This window comes from Electrophorus electricus, chromosome 4 (genome assembly GCF_041902795.1).
Source record: "Electrophorus electricus isolate QZ-2024a chromosome 4, ASM4190279v1, whole genome shotgun sequence".
Taxonomy (NCBI): Eukaryota; Metazoa; Chordata; class Actinopteri; order Gymnotiformes; family Gymnotidae; genus Electrophorus; species Electrophorus electricus.
In genome coordinates this window covers 32,407,112-32,423,494 of record NC_137500.1, presented here as the reverse complement: position 1 = coordinate 32,423,494, position 16,383 = coordinate 32,407,112, and the positions used below count along the sequence as shown (strand labels likewise).

General features: G+C 42.3%; 1 protein-coding gene across 4 annotated transcripts; it reads left to right on the top strand.

Moving 5' to 3' along the window:
- Positions 1-4,226: 4,226 nt before the first annotated feature.
- Positions 4,227-15,577, top strand: spopla (speckle type BTB/POZ protein like a). Of its 4 annotated transcripts, XM_027022245.3 has the most exons (12): positions 4,228-4,407; positions 5,829-5,987; positions 6,648-6,787; positions 8,326-8,447; positions 9,744-9,895; positions 10,363-10,490; positions 11,863-12,040; positions 12,634-12,689; positions 12,808-12,930; positions 13,184-13,326; positions 13,423-13,476; positions 13,966-15,577. In XM_027022245.3, the coding sequence occupies exons 3-12, from the start codon at positions 6,710-6,712 to the stop codon at positions 14,108-14,110; spliced, it is 1,179 nt and encodes a 392-aa protein (XP_026878046.1). In that variant the 5' UTR covers positions 4,228-4,407; positions 5,829-5,987; positions 6,648-6,709; the 3' UTR covers positions 14,111-15,577. The 4 variants fall into 4 exon arrangements, with proteins under 4 accessions (XP_081569463.1, XP_026878046.1, XP_081569464.1 ...); XM_081713337.1 differs by lacking the exon at positions 6,648-6,787 and having other exon boundaries at positions 4,227-4,407; XM_081713338.1 differs by lacking the exon at positions 13,423-13,476.
- The last annotated feature ends 806 nt before the right edge of the window (positions 15,578-16,383 follow it).

Sequence of the window (16,383 nt, the reverse complement as noted above, 5' to 3'; positions counted from 1 at the left end):
AGTAATTTTCTCTTGACATCTGTATTAATGGGCACATGGGGAGAAAAAGGACCCAGTAAACAGTGTGGACTTGTCGTTTATGAGAAACAGGCAGGTTCTGAGTGCAGTTTTTAACCTGAGAAAAACCCATCAGCTGCTGGTTAAAAACAAAGTCATTGGGAAGAGACTGAGATTAAGAGCTAGTCGAGCTTATCAAAGTGCTCGGTGGTATGGGAGGAGTATCTGGGGTAGGCATCTGCTTCTTACCGATAACAGAAAGGCTGCAAAGTCAAACGATTAGACTCAATGTCACTTTGTTCATATAGCACTGATTGTGTTGGGTTTTTTCTGACTTCTTCACTCAGTTATTTTAAAATGTGATTCAAAACACCAGCGTAACTGTACGTTTTAAGGCCATGTTCGGAATTTAAGCTTATGTTTTATTTGTTTCTTTTCTCACAACCTGAGTTTCTTCAGCTGTGTGTGTGTGTGTGTGTGTGTGTGTGTGTGTGTGTGTGTGTGTGTGTGTGTGTGTGTGTGTGTGTGTCAAAATGTAGCTGTGTTCTCAGTAAAAGACAGAACAGACTATAAGAATCAAACACATGAAGAGAAGGCATGGTCCATCTATTAGAGTGGGCTTATACAGTACAGTGTGCTGAACAAACACTGATGAAAAGTCAGCTCTTGTCCGCTTTCCCATCAGATGAAGTCTCTCTGTGCCTTGATTAGGTCAGCCTTAGGTCATCTGGTCACCACAGGCTTATTCTCTCTCTTTCATGAGCTGTGTCTTACCATTCTGTTCTCTGTCCGTCATGAGGCGTGTCATGCCATGAGGTGTGTCTTGAGGCTTTTTGCAGGATGTCATAAATAACTTATGGATAGTCTTCTGAATCTTGGTCTAGCTGGATTGTCAGAAATACGATGGAGTTTGTTGTAGTGGGCAACTCCGCTGTCATAAGATTACAGTGAAGATATTTTCAGAAAGAATCACCCCTATCAAGGTTGATTCCAAATAATTTTCAAAACATGCAAAATGGCAAATCCATATAAAGAAAATCAGTTTTTGAAGCTAAATTAAATTATTGTGACAGTTATTTTATATATGATTATATATGCTCAGTAAGAACAGAAAAGAACAATATCATTGCTGGTTTGATCTCTTGAATGTTGGATGTTAATGATTTCATCAGACTTGTAATCCTGTACCATGTAATCAAGTTAAAATACAACAGATATTATGTCAGTAAGACCTGTAATAGATCAGTTATACATTAAGATGGCTTAGTATTGACATGTGACTATGGTAAACAAATAAGTAACATGCCAAATGGAAATCTTTGGCGAACGTTTGGTTCTATGCACGGTGCTCTTCTAAGCGATCCCTAATCATCAGTCTATCCAGTAAACTCTTTTACTTGCGTAATAATGCACATATGCGCCACAAAACAGCTATAGATGTATGAATGTTATAAATAAACCCCGCATCCACGCTTTAAGATCCTGACCTTGTTTACAATGGGAAGTGTCAGAAATGCACAGCACTGACATTAGCAGCAGAGGACAGTATTTTGATACAGTGAGAGGATTATTCTTTATTTCAGTTGCTCTGATTTGAATTACTGTTGTTTGTGTTCTCTTGGTTTCCTTATGAGTCATCTGGATCCTCTTTAAGGCTTTAATGAATAGCTGTCAAAATATCAGTGGAAAAGATTGTTTTCCTCTTTTCTGTTGAGAAACATTAGCAGTTTGTGATTTCAGATTTATTTGCGATATCATTCAAAGGAAACTGCTGTTCTCTCAATAACCCCGTGAAATCATGGTTAATGTTTCAAGCTGCCATATGACTAAAACTGTGGGGGGTTGTTTTGTTTTTTGTAAAATGGATCATTTACACACTTCTGTTTACATCCCCTGCCATTTCAAAAGATTCTCTCCATTCCAAGTGAACATGTATGACTCCAGCGTCTTTATCGAGACACTGTAGTCATGAAAACACATAAAGGCTCCACGAACATGAGGCCAATTTTACATTTTAGCAAAGTCTGAAGGGCTTCCCTGCTGGAGTGAATGCAAATTAGTTCTCATAGGCCCCCAGGGAAAAATCAGGCTGCATTGCTTCAGCAAAGCTTACTGAAAGCTCCTTTATGTTTGACATTGGAACAAGGCAGAAGCCACAAAGATGGCACGTGAACCTTAGACAAGCTGTGCACCTTGCAGTATAACAGCGTGTATTTTGTGCATGAAACAGTATGGCTTTTTCAGCTGGAGGTGTCAAGTACTGTCTATTACAGACTCCTGGAGATGCAATGCACTGTACATATCTGTGTGGCTTCAGCTCCGTCACACACAACTCAGCTTATCAGGTCATTAATTATCAAGCTCAGCCAGGTGTGTTAAAGCAGAGAAAATGCAAAAATGTGTTGTGTATGGGGCAGAAGTGGTACCATATCTCCAAAGATAGTAGGGTGAAATTCATGTTTTTGAAAATCAGGTATCATGTTACAGTGGTGGTCATTTGAAACAGTTATGCCATTTAGATGTATTTAAGAGTAAATTCCTGTTGATTACACAAAATTATTTTTGAAATTTAGTTTCTGATTTTAAACCTTTTAAGGCTCCTTCTCCATCATCAAAATGGATTAAACAAACCAGTCTTAAACCAACTTCTTCCAGGCTAGAACGTGTCCTAACCTGAACTGGTGTGGATGCCTGGAGAGGCCTATGTGGAAACTAATAGGAATCCAAATAAAGAATAAAGACTAAACCAGCAAACATGAAGAACATCAAACACTAGCTTAGTAAGGGAGCAGCATTCATAAATGCAGTAGATCTTTTACATTTAAATACAACAAATGGTGACTAAGTGCTTTGCAGTAAAAACGTTTTCCAGTTAAGTGCTGGAGCAGGGTGAATGTGGTGCTCATAACAGCAGGTTCCTGGGTTTGACTCCCAAGGTGCACCTGTAACATTGTACCGACAGACGCGTCGCTCCAGAGAGCGGTGTATGGAAACGTGTAGTCCTGCCTTCCTGCTCCCACACTTTGGGGAATGTCCAAATCCCACAGATGAAAGTGAGATTTTGATTGGTTCTCCTGCAGAGTCTGACTACTGCCGGTTCATTCCAGTGGTCCAAGAGGTTAAGGAGAGCAAAGCTTTTTTGTTTTTGTTTTGTTTTTTGTTTTTTGTTTTTCCAAATGAAACCAATTATGGTATAATCAGGAAAACTGGTACCCTGATCAAATGTCTGCTTGGCATGGCTACTGGTTGAGAAGTGCTTGGGACCCAGTTGTGTGCAATAAAGAATTCAATGCACAAATATCTTTGTGTTAGGAATTGAAAGACATACCAGATTTGAAAATTGCCTTCTTCACAAATCGCAATAGGGTTATACCATTGTTCATATATTTCAGTCAGACTTAAAAAAAAAAAAAAAAGAAAGAAAGAAAGAAAGAAAGAAAGAAAGAAAGAAAGAAAGAAAGAAAGAAAGAAAAGAAATTCAAATTCACATGGAAGATGAAGGGAAAATGCTCAAGTGGGGGGTGGTGGTCACAATATACAACCATGGGATCTCAAGTTTTGTAATATGTTGCACATGCCTTATTGGCAAGATTAAATAAAGTGATTTTTACAAATGGGACCTAGATTAGAAAACCCAGTAAGACCAAGGCGCTGACTGAACTGGGGCCATATCTTCAAGAGCAGGGTTCAAAGCATGCTGAGGTAAATGAGCTGTCACTGAGGCTGGGAAGGGGGGATGGCGTACGCGTGTCAGTTTCCCAACCCCACCACTTTAGCTGTGCGGCTAAAGTACTGCTTTATGCACGTTTGCTGCGCAATAATATTGCATAAGGTTAAGAAGTGCTATGCCTCCTTTCTTTTGCCGTTGTAGTAAACTTTTGTGTAGCCTTGAGGTTTCCCTCCCCACACAAATAACAATATAATGCTGTCAAGTGTTTTTTTTTGGGGGGGGGGGGGTAATATAAAGCTTCAGGTATACAGGAAGACACACAACACTTTTAATGTCTCTAGATCTGTGTATGCATTCACACATATAAACGTACATACATACATTTATACATATAATTTCATACATGTATACACGCGTTAAATTAGACACCTAAAACTGAATCCAACTTTACTCAGCGCCAACCTTTCAGTACAACCTGCATGTGATAAAAACTAGCAAACAGATTGGCAGATAAGGCTTTCCAAAATAGGTCTTGTTGGCCTTTCAGTGCGCATGCTCGTTTTGGCAATCTTACAGACAAACTGGTTTGCGTCAAGCTCAATGTATTCAGGATAGAAAGCAAACAAGCTAACACTAGCTGCGCTAACTGTCTAGCTACGATGGATTAGACGCGTACGCTCTGCAGTTCGGACGCTCAGTGAGTTGCTGGATGATCGATTTTGGCAGAATGAGGAGGAAAGGTCTGTTACCACGTCGGCTGACTCCTTCCTAGTATATTCTCAGTCTGTGTTGCGTTATCTTAGCTTTCCAACTAGCGAGAGATAGGTAGCAAAGATCACGGGCTGATATGGAGCCACGATAGCTAGAGGAGCTAAACTAAGCTAACGATATCTGACCAAAGAAAATTCTCTTTTTGTAAACTGCTGTGCTCCCTAAAAGTGAAGTTTTTGTTTTTAATTTCTCGTGTGACGCAAGATAGCCTATTTTACTGCTGGTGTAGCTAACGTAGAGGTTTGTATGTAGCATTATGTCTCTTTATAAAACTGTTTAGGGCCCAGGCTCATTATCGCAGTTGATGCTGGCAAGCTAACGCTAGCTAGATTACCAACCCCGGCCAAGGAAAGTTGCTAGCTAGCAATCCTAACTATCACATCGCTAAACTGTCCAGTTGGTACTTTGCTAACCTAGCTAAGATAGTTGGTTGTCTGTCTAGCTAACCCCTTGACGTTATAACCCTGTTAGTTATAACCACCTCCTGACGTTATAACAATGTTAGTTATAACCTCCTGACGTTATAACCATGTTAGTTATAACCACCTCCTGACGTTATAACAATGTTAGTTATAACCTCCTGACGTTATAACCATGTTAGTTATAACCCCCTGACGTTATAACCATGCTAGTTATTAACTACTAACGTTATAACCATGCTAGTTATAACCTACTGACGTTATAACCATACTAGTTATAACTTCCCGAGGTAATAACCATGCTACTTTTCCAGAATGGTCTGTTCGTTTCCATGGCTGCAGCACGCGATAAGTAATTTTTGTTGCGTAAATAGACTATCCCAACTCAACATCTCTCATAACTAGACAAATATCTCTCACAACCACATCAACATCTTTCATAACTAGACAAATATCTCTCATAGCTGTCCAGCGATAACCTGACAAACGTGCCAACATTTAATCTAACTAGCTAACAAGCGGGTTAGGTTAAATATGTTGTCAAGTTTGGCATGTCGCTAAAGTCACTTATTTGAAAGAGCCTAGTTAGATTAGCAACTAAAGTTCTCTGTAGTTAGTTAGATAACTAACGCTAGCGTTAGGTTAGTACTCGGCCAGCGGACATGCACGTCACCTGCGTTATATTGCTGTCCAATCCGTTAGATAAATGTGTGTATTTGCGCAGATAATCTACTTTAAAAAGTCATGTTTGCTGGTATGAGTGTTAACCACGTTAATTCTAACCGTAGAATTAATCTACGTTAGTAGTTAAAGACTTAGAAATGTCTGATTATATAGCTAGCTATCTTTTTTACACTGTCACCGCTAGTTTTTACGATGTTGGTTTTTTTTCTCGTTTTGTTCATCTTTGGCCTTTAACCAGTGTTCTTAGTGTCTCGAAAGCGATGTTTTCTCTCCTTTTATGTCTCCAGATTGGATTGAAAACAGCAGTCTGGGGACCATGCAGTAAATTTTCCAAAAAGAACAAAACCCCAGTCTCTATCCTTACTAACTTGCCTGTCCACGTTTAATAGCCTTATGGAAACCATGTCTACAATAGTATGAAAAAGAAATCATTAAATAAATTCTGGGTGAGTATTATTATTCAAGTACATCTTTAGCAAACATTTCATAGTTGAAATATATATCACTGTTGGAGCATTTTGCTCCTGAAATGTGAACTCGGTGACCTCACTAAAATTTAGCCTCCTTGGCATAAAAAAACCAAACAGCAACCCGACACAGCTTCTGCTATACCTTATCAACAAAGACAAGTCTGGGCCTGTTACAAGCCTGTGCAGACAAGTCACAGACACCCAACAATAGATCTTTTTGTTGTTGTTGTTTTGTTTTAGTTTTTTAAGAAAAAGAGCCTTTTGCTAAACATAGAATTTGCCATCTGTAAACAGCTTCTGTGCATATAAGCATCACTTAGTATGAGTCATTTGTTTTGGCCTTGTATGTAGAATATTTTTTATATACGTGTTCTTTTCTCACTCACAGCTGAAGTGTCATGTCTCTGCTTTAATGTGTCATCCATATTGCGATGTCAAGAAGCTGTAACACCTTAACACCTGAAAACTGTTTTGATAGATTCTCTGCTCTGAGTCAGGTTAGCTGTAACACTCGTTTGAACACCGATGGCTTGGTGATCGCGGAGTCAAGGATTGGTGTCAGGATGTGTAGAGGACAAAATCGCTGGCGTTTATTTTTCCTTAAGTGGAGCCTTTGCTGTCTTTGTCCCCGTAAAGGTTAAGTGGTGAAGGCCGCGTGGCTGTCAGCTCATCTGGTTCAGGGCGGGGGTAAGCTGGCCATGTCACGCGTTCTCACCCCTCCTCCGCCGGGGGAAATGACCAGCGGACCTGTGGCAGAGAGCTGGTGTTACACGCAGGTGAGACTGTGCCCAAGGGCTGCTAGCCAGGTGTGTAAGGCTGTGGGGTGGGTATGTGGTGCAGGACTGGTTCAGGGTGTCTCTACATTCACTTCATTTGCCCTGTAGTTGCAGCACCACAACCTGAGGCCCACCGTGTGTGGTTACTTGTAGCTTTGCATTTTTAATACAGTGGTATTTGGCTGGTTGTGATGGCCTAGATGGTCTGTTAACAAAACGTCTCACCTGACTTTTATGAGCAGCACAGACAGTTCATTCCTCAAATTTGCCTTTGTAGTGGTTGGTATTAGTTTGAATAGCCAAATTGTGTAATGAACATGTTAATTTTAGCAAATTCCTTTGCAAAAAATTTAATTTTCTGCCTTTTCTAAGATTTGCTGGATTCATTCAGTGGAGTCAATAAAATTGTTCTGTCGTCTTGTTTAAGGTGCTGATTTCAAAATGGGCAAGACTTGCCTGTTTACCAACAGGTTATGATAAAGGTTTCAGCTGTCTAAAGCCTCATATTGCAAACAGTTAATCAAAAAAGATCAGTGCTAGTGAGAAAAAGCCTTCTCCTTGTTTTGTTCCCAATGTGTTATTGATAACTGACTTGTGTTTATTCTGCTATTACTGCTCTCTGCAGACATGATACATGGAAGAAACATTTATAGGGCTGTTTGGGTTTGTTTTTGGAGGAGACAGAAACGCTGGCTAGCTGCTACTTTTGAGCTAACTTTAGCTCCTGATTTATGTATTTTGTTGGAACCTTAAGCCACCTAGTTGCGCCCTAGGACACAATTATGAAGAACTCCCAAGTCCCTGTTCAAATCCCACCTCTCTGTTTCCTAGAAGAACCACGTCTCTCAGAAGGGAGGGCAGCACAGTGGTGGTTCTGTGAATTCAGTTGTGCTGGGAATCATTTACACTAGGTCTTCCACAACAACACCAGCATTGGAGTTTTTGGATCTCAGAATTTCACCACTTTTCTGGTGGATTTCTGAAGAAATCTTGTAATTTTGTCTTTTGATGTTGAGGACTTTAACTTGATTTGCAGTGCAGCCTAATAAGACATGGCTTTACTGACCAAAGTCTAGACTAAATTACTCACTATTTATAGAATCAGTACTAAGATCTGTGTGTGTGTGTAAGTGTGTGTAAAAAAAACTATTTTGTTGTGGGCATAAAGGCCTGCACCATCTAAACCGCTTCCTCTGGAAGCCTGTGCTTTGTAGCTACTGCCTTCACTGGACAACTTCATTCACATGTCTGTTTTTTTGGCATTATATATTGACTCAGGTTTAATATTGACTGATATGAGTAATATGTGAGTAAACAGACCGTCCTTGCCTGTGCCGTTTTATTCCATGTGATAGTATATTTGTTGTATAAAGGGTGAGTTTAACCATATGGATAGTAGGGTAGAGAGTTACAGAGAGTGTTTTTTCCTGAGCCACAAAGTTGGCTGTTTTGTATATCTTAAAGATTGTTTTAAATCTTAATGTGCATGCATATATGCATGTGTTCATTCATTCATCGTCCATTCTTTTATTTGGCAGGTAAAAGTCGTGAAATTCTCCTACATGTGGACCATAAACAACTTCAGCTTTTGTCGAGAGGAGATGGGTGAGGTGCTGAAAAGCTCCACCTTCTCATCAGGTCCCAACGATAAGATGAAGTGGTGAGGCTTGTTTGTTTTTATATACCCAGTATGTGATCGTTTTTGCTAAAAGCCAGTCTTTAATATGTTTCTGTCTTATCTGTGTAAGGTCCCTTGTGATAAACCTTAGGAACGCAGTGACATTATTGTGTGGCTGTTTCCACAATTCTACATTAGTCCCTGTATAGTTTTCATAGAGATCTGTAGGATATTTGAACATTTGCTTGATGCAAAGACTGAGGATTCACCTCTTCACCAAGTCACTAAGTGCTTAAATATGCCCTTAAAACCCTTTAACATTTCCACTCCAGCTTTGTATTGATAGAGACTACAAAATACTTCTGTAAATTGCTCTGTACAAGGGCAGTACAGTACAGGTAGCCAACCAGTAGGACAGTAAGTTAAGTTACTTGAAGCTACTGGAAGTCTTATCTAAAGGTTTGAGGGGATGAATGGTACGTTGAGCAATGTACAAATTTAATCAAGCACTTTTAGCATCACATAAAAAAGTGAGAGTGAACACAGGAAATGCAGAAAGAGTGAGAGCTTTAGTCATTGACGGCCTCGGTTCAAAGACACGAGACACTTCAGAACAACAGTGTGAATGATACAAAAATAACAGAACACGTTGGATTTCAGGGCCTGATCACACATCTGCCTCTGTCATACAGTTGCCTTTTTGCCTTTCTCAGACAGATTTCCCTACCAGACCAGGTGTCTGATCACTTCACACATCTGGTCTTTCGAGCTCAGCCCGTGTGCTCAGTGTCTCTTCTAGCCGAGTTTAACAGTAGCTTGTGCTGACCGAACGTCGCAGTGCTATTAGTCGGCTAAGGATTAATGTGGATTATACAACAGCATTTCGATTTCCTCTGCCATCAAATAAATGTTAGCCTACTGCCCAAAGTGCATGTGTGGGACAGTGAGGGAATAGGGTAATGGATCCCTGACTGTCTCACACTCACCACAGTGCCTGGTTTGAAAGACACGGTGTGAGTGAGGGTATTAGAAGGTGCTGGAGTGGATTATATTTATTTTGAAAATGTACTATGTTCTTGTACTAATTAGTTTACATTTTAATTGAAAAGCTTATTCAAATTTTAGAAAAAATAATATTGTGCTAAAAGTGGAATAGTGGTTGCTGTTAAATTATCAATTTGTTTTGTAGCATGCGTTCAAATATCAGTTGGGGGAAAGTGGGATCGGTGCACCCCTAACAGACATTTACAAGGCTGCTTAACTGAGTTCTTGCTCTTGACTTTAGACAGACATTGAAAACTAAAGGATTTGTGTGTGTGTGTGTGTTTTCTCTCTCAGGTGCCTGAGAGTTAATCCAAAAGGACTCGATGATGAAAGCAAAGACTACCTGTCATTGTATTTGCTTCTGGTTAGCTGTCCAAAAAGTGAAGTCAGGGCAAAGTTCAAATTTTCCTTACTCAACGCCAAGCGTGAAGAAACTAAAGCTATGGGTGAGAAGCTATCGTTGGTGTCCGTGCCTCCTTGGGGCTCTGACACCGATTTCACTGTATCGTGGGTTTAAATGGCCTGGTCCACACACTTGTATGGTAGCTCAGTGGTTAAGGTGCTTGCTTTGTGCTCAGAAGGTTGCCAGTTCAAGCTACACCACTGTTGGGCCCCTGACCAAGACCCTTAACCCTCAAGTAGTACTCAGTCATAAATGTTTAGTCACTTTGGATCAAAGCATCAGATAAATGATATAAATGTAACATCTAACATGTCTGATCCAGCTCATGAATAAGTGTTATGACCCCTTCAGGGGCTTTGTGAGGTGAGCTCCAGCAGGTTAAAGGCCCACTGCACACAGCTGATTGAGAACCTTATGGCCTTTAACACTTGAATATCCAAAACATTTTAGACCCCTTTGTTTTTGATGCTGCTCTGCATGTTAATGTGAACATGTTTTTCTGCCTTGTAGAAAGCCAAAGAGCTTATCGGTTTGTCCAAGGCAAAGACTGGGGCTTCAAAAAGTTTATAAGAAGAGATTTTCTGCTTGATGAAGTAAACGGTCTTCTACCAGATGACAAGCTAACACTGTTCTGTGAGGTAGAGTTTACCTGGGACTGTCCTTCATTCCTGTCATGCTTATATGGATGGATGAATTTGTCAGTTTAACACACATTACCAGATTACTGACCTGGGTTGTTTAGTCCTCACTTGGTGCAAGTAACAAGATTTCGCTAGCGGATCCTGTAGAGAGGTGACAAACTGCTACCACCCAGTCTGTCACTGAACAAGTTGTTGACTGTATCAGAACACTTGAAATAACTGCATAGATTTCTGAAACTGCTTGTGAGGGAGATATGTGTTCTTTCCTGTTGCATTTAGAGACTAATCTGGTTGAGATGGGTACCTGTAGTGGCTGGTTAACTGTGGTTCAGTTAATGGCAGTGCGACAAACACCATTGAGCACACGTCTGGGTCATTACCAAAAGGCTGCCCACACCAATGGGAACTGCATTATCTCTTTATCTGAGTCCCGATTGCAAGTTGACTCATTTGGTCTGGTTGCAGCCATGCGGCACGCTTGCAGCCATAGTCTGCATCAGCAGAAATCCCTCTCTTCCAGGTAGCCTTCGCCTGGATGGGTCGAGCACAGCCGCTGCCATTCGGAAATTGTGAGAAAATGACAGGTTGTTGTGGGCATGGCTCCTGTCCTGCCTGTCTCCGAGTGATGGGTCCTTCAGACAGGCATGTCAGCCCCCTTTTCCGAGCACCTTTTCCAGGAAAGCAAACAAGAAAACCACAGCGCGGTGAATGTGTAGATAATTAAGAGGCTATTGTCTGGAGAGAGAGCCTGCCAGCCCGATGAGATCAGCAACACGGTGCAGCATTTGCTGGGAAAATTGGCAATTTAATAAAGCAAATTAGATGCAAATTGCAGATAGACTGTTTGCCGTCTTTAATTGGACCGCTCTTCAGGTGAGTTAGTACCACTGCGTGCTGGATCTGCTTGAATCGCGACACAGCATAATCCTTCCCATTCGTGGAGTACGAAATCACTTCTATTAAAATGATGAAATGGATAGAAAATGTGCATTACTTGGTGGTAGTAAGTATAGGATATTATATTTTGGTGATGAGAAGCTTTGCAGTGGTCTGTGTAGTCCCTGCCCCATGGTGACGTACTGCCACACTGTCTGTTCAGTCCTTTTGACCAGAAACAAGGTACCTTGCAGCTAGATAGTTAAGTGCCAGATATTACTCGCTGTTTCTACGGTGATGTCTCTCCATCGCAGACTGTTCCAGTTCCTGGAAAATGATTCCTTTTAATATTTTTGGTAGTTTTATAACATTTGATTAGCAGCTATGTTCTAGGCATGTGCTGTCTAATAGCAACACTGCTTTTAATGATGTCGGTCTGTTTACATCAGCCAGCTAATATCTTCCCCACCTTTTTGTGGCCCACCTGGCTCAGGTGAGCGTGGTTCAGGACTCTGTGAACATCTCCGGCCAGTCCAACACCAACGTGCTAAAGGTTCCTGAATGCCAGTTGTCAGAGGACCTGGGCACCCTGTGGGAGTGTTCCCGCTTCACAGACTGCACCCTGTACGTGGGGGGGCAGGAATTCAGGGCCCACAAATCCATCCTGGCAGGTACGGAGCCAATGGTCCTGCCCTAATCCACACTCCATCTCAGCGCACAGGAGGATCAGGAGGGCAGGCAGGCACAGACAGGGTGCACGCACGTGTGTGTGTGTGTGTGTGTGTGTGTGTGTGTGTGTGTGTGTGTGTGTGTGTGTGTGTGTGTGTGTGCGCACGCACGCACGTGTGTTTGCGCAGGCGCGTTGTGTGCATGTGCACATATGCACATTCGCCCTTGACTGCTGGACTTTTTGCTTTGTAAGGTTACAATTTTTCATTGTAGCATTTTCTTAATTTATCATCTCTACCTATTATGAACCAAACTTTCTGGAAAATCTCTCTCTCTCTCTCTCTCTCTCTCTCTCTCTCTCTCTCGTGTCCTTTAAATAAGTTAGCAGATTTTAGGAGAATCACTGTTGGCTTACCTCAGTAAGCATAACCAAAGGTCAAGATGAAAAATTGCCAGAGGAAAGAAAAAAATTAACTTTGAGGAAGTTTGTTCCACAGTTGTTCCTTCAACTCTCTCTCTCTCTCTCTGGCATTCTGAATAATCTATATATTGAGGTTGTATGATGCGTCTGACGGATTTATTGCTTCTCTGACAGCGAGATCCCCGGTCTTTAATGCCATGTTCGAACATGAAATGGAGGAAAGCAAGAAGGTGTGCTTTGTCTTGATAATCCACACACATCCCACAATATTGATACCAGATATATAATCCACCGTTTTATCTGCACATATTTTGGTTATTATTCATAACTTTGTTTCTCCGTACACAGAACCGGGTGGACATCAGCGATGTCGACCCAGATGTCTTCAAAGAGATGATGGGTTTTATATACACAGGAAAAGCACCAAACCTGGAGAGAATGGCAGACAGTTTATTGGCAGCAGCTGATAAGGTACGATCTGAGCTAACGAGCCCAGCGTGGGTTCATGTGTTCGCGATGGTGCAGAAATACTGAGTCGTGCTCTCTCTGCTTCAGTGTCAATTAATGAGCCTAAACGGATTAGTTCACAAAGAAGAGTTAAGGTTATATTACATCTACTTAAATGGAGCACATGGAAGACTTGTTTAAGCGCAGATTCACCCCAGATGTATGCAAAAAACATGTGCGTGTGTGTGTGTATATGTGTGTGTGTGTCTTCCTGCAGTATGCTCTCGAACGTTTAAAGGTTATGTGTGAGGAGGCACTGTGCAGCGGCCTGTCTGTGGACAACGTGGCCGACACCCTCATCCTCGCCGACCTGCACAGCGCTGAGCAGCTTAAAACGCAGGCTATCGATTTCATCAACAGGCAAGCATCTCTTTCTCTCTCCCTCTCTCTTTCTAAACCTGCCCAGCCCCACAATGCTTGTAGCCGCCTCTCTCTGTCTGCCCCTCCCCCCTGTAGGTGCAGCGTCCTCCGACAGCTGGGCAGCAAGGATGGGAAGAACTGGAACAGCAAGTATGTAACGGTGTGCCGCGCGTGCCAGGCACAAGATGAATGGCAGGCTCTTATCGGCCTCGGCGAGGCGCCTTAGAATTCCTTGCGGCGGGTTTTGGACGGCAAGCTGAAAGGCCTTTGCATAGTCAAGGGTGCCAAGCATCTCCACAGCCGTATTATTAATACACACTCGCTCCTCATGAGCTCGGGAGACACAAACGCTTCTGGAATTTTAAGAGGCAAAAAAAAGATCTCTCATTTTAGCAAGTGCCATATTGGTGTTTATGTTAATAAATAGATTTTTTTTTGTTGGTTTTGGAGGGTTTTTTTCTTTATTATTTTAAGAAAGGTTATATTGTACCTTTTTATAAAGTGAGCACTCGTAATCTCTCTTGCTCACCCACCTTGGATCATCTTCTCTGCACCGTGTTAGATTAATCTGTGCTCTCCGTTATCGGTTTTTAATGTGTCTTGTGTTAATACACTAATGAATTTGCCCTTTGCTTGCAGCCACGCCGCTGACATAATGGAGACTCCAGGCTGGAAGTCAATGATCCAGTCTCATCCTCACTTAGTGGCCGAGGCCTTCCGAGCCTTGGCCTCGGCACAGTGCCCCCCCTTCGGCCTGCCCAGGAAGAGGCTAAAACAGTCCTGACTCGCTCGACCCCACGGACCTGCAGCCGGGTGAACACCAGACTCTGTTTGCGTGTGTGTGTGTTTGTATGTGTGAGAGAGAGAGAGAAGGGAGGTTTTCTCTCCCCGCTTGTGTCAGTCCAGGGGACATTAGGACCTTGTGACCGTGCACGCCTGCTCTAACGTCTCCAGTGATGGGTTTGGTCTCAGAGCGTCGTTTTGCTTGTGAAACCTTCTGTGTCCTCTGGGATGTCCTTTTCCCAGCTCCACTCTGTGCCTGCCTTGTCCCAAAGAGACCAGGCCTTCACACCCTTGCACTTGACCCCAAAGTCTTGCTCTTTTGATACAGGATTCTGTAGGAATGTGTGAAGGGTTTGATTAACGGGGAAAATTCTATATATTCATAATGTTCGGCCCATTTTGTGACGAGACAAAGTGATCGTCGCGAGCAAGGTCAGTGCTTTACATTTTTTGAAGACACATAATGCCCCATATTGATGGCACTATTTCTATGTAAAGTCATATTTGACATTTAAATGTTAAATTGTTTAAAAAAAAAAAAAAAAGTAAAATCCTAGATCTCTTGCATATTGTGGAGGAAAAAAATTATGCATTTCAGATATTTGTATTGCTGTATGTGACAAAAGAATTTATTGTCTGTGTTGTTCTACCAGTAACTTATTCAAACGTGCGCTAACGTTACACTGTGAGAGGAGAAAGTTAGTCCGAGCTCCACTTTCATCACGTTAGTCTTTCAAGGTATTCACACACACAAACTTACTGTTGCTTTAAAAAAAAAACTGGTCAGGCATAAACCATAATCCTAACACGGTGGCACATAAATGGTGCCAATATTTAACTCTGCGAATGCTAGAAGGAATGTTTGCTCAGTGGACTGAGACCTTCATGGAGGTGCTTCTTCCGCGCTGGCCGTTATCGGCGAGAGCACAGCGGGCGGAAACCTTGCCGTTGCCTGTAAAGACTGAACTTCTGTTCGTGCAAGGGGTATCATCCTCAGGCCTGGAGGGTCTGTCTCCACAGATCTCTCAGTGCTTCCCCTGGTCCAGCACACCTCCTTCCCCACCTGAGCACGTTCACGAGTGCCTGGAGTGGAACTGGTGTGTTGGACCAGTGCTCGGCCCCTCCAGGAGCCTGAGGTTAAGACCCCTGAGTCAGACAATCCGCCTTCAAGTGTACTGTCTTCTGGAATCAGGAAATACAGGATGCTAAGCATCAAACAGTGGCATTATTACAACATGTGTTGGGTAAATAAAGTTAAACCGAGGGTTTTTTCCCCCTCGCGAGCTGTGGTATTATGTTAGAACTGATGTTGATATTTGAAGGCAGCAGCATGGCGTTGATGTCACGTTACACTGACTTGTTCTGTTTAAGGACTCGTTTTTTCGGGCCTTTATTCCTTGAAAAGGTTCAAAGGTGGAGTGTCTGTAAGAATGCCTGCGTTAACTCATTAAAAAACTTTTTCATCGTACTGATGTTCGTTTCCAGTCTAAGACGTTTTTTGTTTTGCTAGTCTAATTCACAACTAGGCTATTATTACTTTACTGTGTAATATAAGTACATTTTAATGGGCTATTAAGTGGGAAATAATTTAATGTTGGCAAGCACAATTTTGCGTCTGGACCTGCCTATGTCCGGGCTGGTGTTAGACTTTGGGAATGCAGCTTCACCAAAAATTTTATTTAATTAACAACCTAAAAGACAGGTCAGATTGCCCTTCACTTTCATATACCAACCGCAAAATAACGAACTGACATTTTACAGTTGGTATTTAAAGAGTCAAAGGGGGTCTGTCAGAACGGGCTGCGTATGTTGGAGCATTTTAATCCTGTAATGTCGAGTGTTTAACCGTTATCTCCTCCGACGGCAAAATTAAAACGCTAAATTAAATGACGCCCGCTCACATTCATCCAATTGTGTGCAAGTGGGTTGTTTTTTAATGCATCACGGTTAGGTTTAGATGCCTGCGCACTCCAACGTGCAGATGAGAAGTGACGGCGCAGCAGGTATCGAGCCCAACTCGGTCCCCGCGGCAGCGCCGCTTATGCGTCTCCTTTATGTCTCCACTAACGCGTGGGCTAATTAAAGCGAACAGCATGCAGTAATTGTGCCATCTCAGATGGGTCCGTTTCCCGTGCTTTTGTGCTGTTTTACGCCATACGCTCTCCGCTGCTCCCGGGGAACCCCCTGATAGCATCCCCATATTAACAGACCGCGCTTCTTCAAATCTGCGAGACAAGTCTGGATCACGTTACCGAGAAAACGGAACTGTTGTCT